Source organism: Salmo salar, chromosome ssa02 (assembly GCF_905237065.1).
Source record: "Salmo salar chromosome ssa02, Ssal_v3.1, whole genome shotgun sequence".
Lineage (NCBI taxonomy): Eukaryota > Metazoa > Chordata > Actinopteri > Salmoniformes > Salmonidae > Salmo > Salmo salar.
Genome location: NC_059443.1, coordinates 66,598,937 through 66,607,906, shown reverse-complemented (window position 1 = coordinate 66,607,906; position 8,970 = coordinate 66,598,937). Strand labels below are relative to the sequence as shown.

Here is an 8,970-nt window from a genome sequence, read left to right as displayed (position 1 = left end):
ATTTGGTACTGTGTCAAAGCTAGACAGTCAGGATTGTACATATCTGCTTTTGTAATGATATAACAGAGATGTAAATGCATATTATATATTCATTTAGAATAGAATAGAACAGCATGACTTATTGGTTAAGTGCTCCTAAATTTTACATTTTACATTTTAGTAATTTAGCAGACGCTCTTATCCAGAGCGATTTACAGTAGTGAATGCATACATTTCTTTCTTTTTTTTTTGTACTGGCCCCCCGTGGGAATCGAACCCACAACCCTGGCGTTGCACACAAACACCATGCTCTACCAACTGAGCCACAGGGAAGGCTAAATCCAGGCATCCCCTGAATAAGGGATGCATGCCCTTTACAGTTGCATGTATACACCTGCTCCAAAAAGTGTAGTACAGTACTGTAGTATTTATACATATTGAACAAAACAGCAATATTAAATGAATAATCACAAGATCAGAGAAACATTAGCTTGTCATTCATGCATGCCCTGCTCTATGCTAGTCCACCTCATCATATAGAATTAACAATTGCTTTATGAGGAAACACATTCTTTCAGGAATAGTGGTATCCTAACACTAACATACTTTTATTTCATTTAAAGGCCCAGTGCAGTCAAAAACGTGATTTTACTGTGTTTTATATATATTTTCGCAATATGTGGTTGTAATAATACTGTGAAAATTGTGATAATGCCCTTTTAGAGTAAGAGCTGTTTGAAAAGACTGCCTGAAATGTCAGCCTGTTTTGGTGGGATGGAGTTATGGCCTACCTGGTGACATCACCATGCGGTAAATGAGTTAATAGACTAATAACAAACAGTTCCAAAGCTCTCTGCCAATAACAGCTAATTTTCAGTTACCCCTTCCCCACTCAGACCACTCCCAGACAGTCCTAGCAAAATTCTTGCTTGAGAAATTGATATTTGCTAAGAAGCTATTTTTGTTTGTTTTTGACCATTTTAATTGAAAATATTCACAGTAAGGTACTGACTCGTTAACCAGAGATGATTTGATATTGAGATAAAAACGGCTGCATTGGACCTTTAAGTTTATTGAAATTAAAGCAAATTGTATTGCTGACAGGAGGGACATTGTGCAAGAATTGGCCAATGACAGACTTGTCTATGAAAGAACCAAGATCTCTGACTGAGCCAAAATGTGTTGAGTCCAACACCTCTTCCCCCACATAAAATCGTTCCAGCTCTCTCTTTCTCAATTTAATTCAAAGGGCTTTATTGGCATAGGAAACATATGTTGACATTGCCAAAGCAAGTGAAATAGATAAAACAAAATAGAAATAAACAATCAGAAATTAACAGTAAACATTACACTCACAAGAGTCTCAAAGGAATATGGCTATGCACGGTGTTGTAATGATGTACAAATAGTTAGAGTACAACAAGAAAAATAAATAAACATAAATATGAGTTGTATTTACAATGGTGTTTGTTCTTCACTGGTATCGCTTTTCTATATTGCTGTTGTGATGACACACTGTGGTATTTCACCTAATAGCTGTGGGAGTTTATCAAAATTGGATTTGTTTTTTCAAATTCTTTGTGGGTCTGTGTAATCTGAGGAAAATATGTTACTCTAATATGGTCATTCATTTGCCATATGGTCATACATATGATCATACATCTCTCTCTCTCTCTCTCTCTCTCTCTCTCTCTCTCTCTCTCTCTCTCTCTCTACCTATCCGTCCCTTTCCTCAGGGTCTGTCTCTCATACCCTTTGTTCTGTCTCCTCCCCTTCCCCTTTTTGCCCTCTGTTCTGACTCCTCCCCTTTGCCCTGTCCATTATATTTTCTCTTCCTCTCCCACACCCCGTTCCCTCCCTTCCTTTCTGTCTCTGTCCTGTTTCCTCCCTTTCTCCCCCCTCCTCCCCTTTCCTCCCCCTTTTACACTGTGAAAATTCACAGATCTCAAACATCACACACACGCACACACATTGCACGTCAAACATAAGCCATCACTCACTCAGTGGATGGAATGCACTAAGGCCGGAAAACGATAAATGTCTGTGTCTCAAATTGCGCCCTAATCCCTATAATGTGCACTACTTTTGATCAGGACCTATAGTAGTGCACTATAGGGAATAGGGTGCCATTCACAACGCACACATAGCAGACTATTTTTACATGCAGTGGGATGGAAATCTTGACACAGTTAAATGGTTATTCCGACAAATGTTTATTCTTGGTCTTCTGGACTGGCACCTTGCTGGATCCAAGTCCACTAGACACACACACACACTTCTGGGCTGGCACCTTGCTGGATCCAAGTCCAATGGAGAAATCATCACTTACATTTACATTTGAGTCATTTAGCAGACGCTCTTATCCAGAGCGACTTACAGTAGTGAATGCATACATTTCATACATTTTTTTTTTTTTTTTTTTTCTGTGCTGGCCCCCCGTGGGAATCGAACCCACAACCCTGGTGTTGCAAACACCATGCTCTACCAACTGAGCTACAGGGAAGGCAATCACTTGACATGAACACTGACTGACTCACTGGATGATCAAGATGTTTTGTTTTGGGGAATGACAAGTTAGAACAAGTCTTTAGTGGAACAGACTATGTCTATAATATATTATTACACATCTACAGGCCTACCTACAATCAGGGGTGGGGAAACCCGAACCAGGTCTGGGAGCGAAACCATTCTAACATGTGAAATGAGCTTTTTCAGGTGCATTCAAGGATTTTACTAGGCTACATTGGTGGGTTCCCAGAGTTACTTTTTTCCATTTCCACCTCGGAGTATAATAGAATGTGTGTGCCATAGAGATGTGTAATTCTATTAAGTGTACAGTGAGTCGTATCACTGTTCAGAAGGTCACAAGACTATCCCACACAGCCCACATTAGTACTTGAATCCAATTAGAAGAATGAAAGCAATAGGAGAACAAAGGAACAGTCACACAGACAGTCAACAGTCAGAGAACAAATAATAGATTGGAGTTTACTGAGTCACAGATTTCCCCGAGTTCTATTTATAGACGTTATGACCTCTTATCGCAGCTCTAGAAACTAGACCGGCAGCTGCTGTTTAACCTCAATCGTGCCTCTTCTTAGTAAACCAAGCACATCTGCAGCCCCGACGCGCAAGGTACTGGCGCTGTGCTGTTGTACCGGTAACAACTCCATATTTGGAAGCTGTGGCGATGACGATACGGCTGCGATGCTGCCGCTGTGCGTTGATGAACGCTGGGGCTAGATGGGGGAAGTGCCGCTGTGCGCTGCGGTTACGTGGCTGCGCGTTCACGTCATGGCTTTTCCACTGCGCGCCCCTGGGGAACTCACAGCCAGGGCGGATGGGCCATATATGGATGTTTGAGGGTGACGTTGATAGAAAAAATATAGAGAGGGAGAAAAAAAACTCTAACAGAAACTCCCTGCAAACACGGAGACAGCTACATATTTTACCACCCACAGACTTCTGAGAATTGCTAATTATAGTGGAACTGAACCTTGATTCATATTGCAGGGTTTGATAGAAAACAACAACACCACAATAGTCCTCTAAACGGGAACAGAGCAAAATGTTTGGACTATTAGGGACATTTCATGGTGTTGTTTTCTACTGTAGGATCACTATCTGTTTTTATGTCGCTGCACTGACAACAATTAATGAAGTCTATTCAATTCTATGTCAGCTTCATATAAATTGACTATAATAAAATCGTATTCTAGATGAATAGACAGGTTATATGTTATTTACTTTGATTTTGAGTTGCTTGAAGTCTCACGCAGCATATTGGTGATGACATAGGCGAGCTGTGTTTCCAACAACACAGGTAGTCTATTATGTTATTATTACAATGAATTTACTAGAATAACATCTTGTTATTTTTATTGAGTTTCTTGAAATCCCAAACAGCATATTGATCTCTGCGTTTCCAACAACACAGGTACAACATCGAATCAAATGTTATTTGTCACATGCGCCGAATACAACAGGTGTAGACTATACCGGGAAACGCTTACTTATAACCGGTTGCTACAATAGGAGGTAGCCTAGGTTACATACATGTAATGCTGTAAGGTAGACAGCCATATGGTATCTACTGCAGGAAACTGAGCTTGAGCAGGAAGGTCTGGGCAGGGCGTGTTTATCCTGTCACCAAGGAGGAATGAAGCAGCTCGAGCCTCATGACGTCAGAGTGGAAATATAACACCGCCCTGTTACTCTGGACTTCTCATTATCTTGTTGTACACCAGCTGGTGACAGTTGTAAACTAAGGAAGAACTCAACACACAAGTACAGATTCATTTATAGATAGAATACTATTGTATGAATAGTATCGACTAGTATTCTAAAGCTTGACGCTCTAAGTTATTGTTCCAAGCGTTAACCGAACAGTGCGTAATTGACGGTTATCTACCAAGAAGAGGAACTATGGACGTGAGCGCTGAAGCCAGACGCATCATGGCAGTGTCCATTAGTAAACTGTACGCCTCCCGAGCACAGCGAGGAGGTATGAGGCTACACCGGAGCCTGCTGCTCTCTGTGGTCATGCGCTCCGCCCGGGACCTGTACCACTCCGCCTGCCTGGCCAAGGAGAGAGAGGAGCTGGGAACCGCACACCTGGTCCCGGTCACACCAGAGGACGATGTGATGGATACTACTGCCGGTGAGGAACAAGTCGAGGTGGAGGTGTCACAGGTCGAGCCAGAGCCTGAGTCGCCGCTGACCCCAACTATCCAGGAGCCCATGTCTAGTGACTCCGAGGCCGCTCAGGGCGCATGCAAGACCAGGACATTTATTGGGAAGAAGACGGTAGAGGACAAAGAGAACCGGAGCCCTGTGAGCCCGGACAGGCATTCCAGGAAACGCCGGGGGAAGGCGTCCGTCGCGCCCGATTTCCTCCCCAGCAAGAGGGCGAGACTTTCACTGGAGCTGGGGGAGGAGAGGGTGCCTAGAATCGGCCGAAGGACCTGCTGCCGCGCCGGGGACGCTTTCACCACCCTGTCCCTAAACTCAAACCGGGCCATTGCAGCATTCTGAACTGTGAGAACGGCTCTGAATGGAGCTTTGTTGTTGGTAGGCTATGATCTAACTGATCTTAACCTCCGGTAACCGGTGGAGAGGCCGGTTTAAATCCAGGTTTAAAGGACGTGACGGGTCAGGAGGAAGTTGACCTACATTGGCGAGCCCGCGGGACAATGGGATTATCGGGGCCAGGGTGCGATGTCTCCGGCCTCACGGCGACCAGGTTAGGCTACACCCTAGAACTCTGTCTCAGCCGTGGCTCGACGAGAACAAGAGAAAGAAGAAACAGAGAGAGAGCAAGATCAACTCACAAACTAGAACGAGACCAGACTCGAGCAGATCTCAGTGACTGTGTTTGGAAAGTTTGAGGAAGTGGTGAAACTCAGAGACAGAAAAAGTGTTTCAGTGGAAAAGTTCCAGGGCAGTTAGTTCCTGATGCATAGCTCATGGAGGGATGACTCATAAAGCACGACACTGATAACAGATGTTTAAAGTTGACGTGTCAACGGTCAACACACAGAGACACACCGGGAAATAACCCACTCTGCTGGGTAAAACTATAAAAACAAAAGGGGAGGACACACATTCACCCACTGGACTTTGATCAATGACTATGAATGGGATTGTGCCAGAGACTGTACTGAAATGGTGCTCAACATACAGTGTCACATTGTCAAATGGCATATGTAACATATAAACAATGTTTAGTAGTGACACCAGTCTCCCCTGTTCAATATACTGCACTGACAATGCAAATGTGATAATAACTACAGAGAAGTAGCCTACATTAAATGTTGTATGAACTGTGAAATAAGCTATTTTTATATCTAGATTCTTTTATTTTTTTTACTATGACCTCAAATCTATATCAGAGTTGTAATAAACATTCAAAAAATGTATTTAGTTGTTGATCTGGTTTTCTATTTCTCTCTCACCTAATAGTATTGAAAAGCTTGCACACAGACAGGTCTCATTTATCTAGGGCAAATAGAGTTAGCTGATAGATAACACAGAACCACACAGATATTTCCCAATATGTGGTCCAGGTCCGCATTAGGCAATACTCCTCAGGCTCAAATGGTTATAATACGAGTAGGTAGAGCCGCTGCCACACACACACACACACACACACACACACACACACACACACACACACACACACACACACACACACACACACACACACACACACACACACACACACACACACACACACCAATATCCGGTTGATTGTGACATATTTCTGATTCACTTCCTCTCATAACATTAATTGACAGTTACATGAGGTTTAATGGGAGTTATGTAATATATAAATAGCTGGAGCCGTTCATTTGGTTTGCTCAAGGGCTCTAAATTGTGTAACAATCCTGAATCATCATTCATCATGACCAACTAACTCGCAGTGCATTGACAAAATGCACTCTTTAGAGCCTATGTCCTATTTATCTCTATAGATCAGTAGGCCTTACTACCATGACGGATGGGTTGAAATCCTTATACAATATGTAAGCCTACTATAGCCACATCAGCATGTTGTCACGCCCTGACCATAGAGAGCCCTCTGGGTTCTCTATTGTGTTGTAGGTCAGGGTGTGACTAGGGGGGTGTTCTAGTTTTCCTATATCTAGGTTTGTTTTTTGTTGTATGGTTCCCAATTAGAGGCAGCTGATTGTCGTTGTCTCTAATTGGGGACCATACTTAAGTTCTCCATTGTTCCCACCTGGGTTGTGGGATATTGTTTTTGTGTTGTGCATGTTGCACCACTGCTTTCACGGTTCCTTGTTGGTTTATAGTTTTTTTTGGAAGTTTCATTGAAAATAAAAGATGTGGACCTCAACACACGCTGCGCCTTGGTCCGTCTTTATCGACGAGTGTGACACGTGTTGGACTATATAGGGAATATGGTGTCATTTCAGATGTACACTATGATGTGAAGTACAGTTGTAATACTACGGAGAGGCATGGACAGTGACGTGTTTTATCTCCCAGCCAGCCGACGGCTATATTAAGATCTGCAGTGACGCGTGGTCTCATCTCTGGGGTGAGGGAGGGGATGATGTACGCATCAGGATGTGATGTGCATCATTATTACACCGCCCACCCTGCCCTTCTTTTCATGGATAATATAAAAGGATTATGCATGCTGTGATATACACTGAGTGTACAAAACATTAAGAACACCTGCTCTTTCCATGACAGACTGACCAGGTGAATCCAGGTGGAAGCTATGATCCCTTATTGATGTCACTTGTTAAACCCACTTCAATCAGTGTAGATGAAGGGGAGGAGACAGGTTAAAGAAGGATTTTTAAGCCTTGAGACAATTGATACATGCATTGTGTATGTGTGCCATTCAGAGGGTGAACGGACAAGACAAAATATTGAAGTGCCTTGGAACAGGGTATGGTAGTAGGTGCCAGGCTTGAGTGTGTCAAGAACTGCAACACTGCTGGGTTTTTCACGCTGAACATTTTATTAGTTTAGTAGATGCTCTTCTCCAGAGTGACTTACAGGAGCAGTTAGGGTTAGGTGCCTTGCTCAAGGGCACAGACAAATTCTTAACCTAGTTGTCTTGGGGATTCAAACCAGTGACCTTTCGGTTACCGGCCCAACGCCCTAAACGCTAGGCTACCTGCCACTCAACAGTTTCCCGTGTGTATCAAGAATGGCCCAGCCCCCAAAGGACATCCAACCAACTTGACACAACTGTGGGAAGCATTGGGGTCAACATGGGCCAGCATCCCTGTGGAACGCTTTCAACACCTTGTAGAGTCCATGCCCCAACGAATTGAGGCTGTTCTGAGGGCAAAAGGGGGTGCAACTCAATATAAGGAAGGTGTTCTTAATGTTCTGTACAGTTAGTGTAAAAGTCGTGTGTCTCTGTGTGTGTGTGTGTGTGTGTGTGTGTGTGTGTGTGTGTGTGTGTGTGTGTGTGTGTGTGTGTGTGTGTGTGTGTGTGTGTGTGTGTGTGTGTGTGTGTGTGTGTGTGTGTGTGTCATGATTACTTTACCACTCACCATTCCTCTTCTTAGCACCCTGATGACTGTGTGTCAGTGTGAGTTTATATGACTATGATATAGTAACAGTATGTGAGTTAATATGACTATGATATAGTAACAGTATGTGAGTTTATATGACTGATATAGTAACAGTATGTGAGTTAATATGACTATGATATAGTAACAGTATGTGAGTTAATATGACTATGATATAGTAACAGTATGTGAGTTAATATGACTATGATATAGTAACAGTATGTGAGTGTATATGACTGATATAGTAACAGTATGTGAGTTAATATGACTATGATATAGTAACAGTATGTGAGTTAATATGACTATGATATAGTAACAGTATGTGAGTTTATATGACTATGATATAATAACAGTATGTGAGTTAATATGACTATGATATAGTAACAGTATGTGAGTTTGTGACTATGATATAGTAACAGTATGTGAGTTAATATGACTATGATATAGTAACAGTATGTGAGTTTGTGACTATGATATAGTAACAGTATGTGAGTTAATATGACTATGATATAGTAACAGTATGTGAGTTTATATGACTATGATATAATAACAGTATGTGAGTTAATATGACTATGATATAGTAACAGTATGTGAGTTTGTGACTATGATATAGTAACAGTATGTGAGTTAATATGACTATGATATAGTAACAGTATGTGAGTTTGTGACTATGATATAGTAACAGTATGTGAGTTAATATGACTATGATATCGTAACAGTATGTGAGTTAATATGACTATGATATAGTAACAGTATGTGAGTTAATATGACTATGATATAGCAACAGTATGTGAGTTTGTGACTATGATATAGTAACAGTATGTGAGTTTATATGACTATGATATAGTAACAGTATGTGAGTTTATATGACTATGATATAGTAACAGTATGTGAGTTAATATGACTATGATATAGTAACAGTATGTGAGTTTATATG

The 8,970-nt window shown here is 41.8% G+C and overlaps 1 protein-coding gene and 1 non-coding gene across 2 annotated transcripts; one reads left to right on the top strand and one right to left on the bottom strand.

The window, feature by feature from the left end:
• Nucleotides 1–235: 235 nt before the first annotated feature.
• trnat-ugu (transfer RNA threonine (anticodon UGU)) lies at nt 236–315 on the bottom strand. Its single transcript is given in 2 exon segments — nt 236–271; nt 276–315. It is a non-coding gene; the product is annotated as a tRNA-Thr (tRNA).
• A 3,884-nt stretch (nt 316–4,199) lies between these two features.
• On the top strand, nt 4,200–5,897 carry LOC106590650 (immediate early response gene 2 protein). Its single transcript, XM_014181789.2, has one exon. It carries the CDS (start codon nt 4,405–4,407, stop codon nt 5,011–5,013), a length of 609 nt encoding a protein of 202 aa, XP_014037264.1. The 5' UTR covers nt 4,200–4,404; the 3' UTR covers nt 5,014–5,897.
• The last annotated feature ends 3,073 nt before the right edge of the window (nt 5,898–8,970 follow it).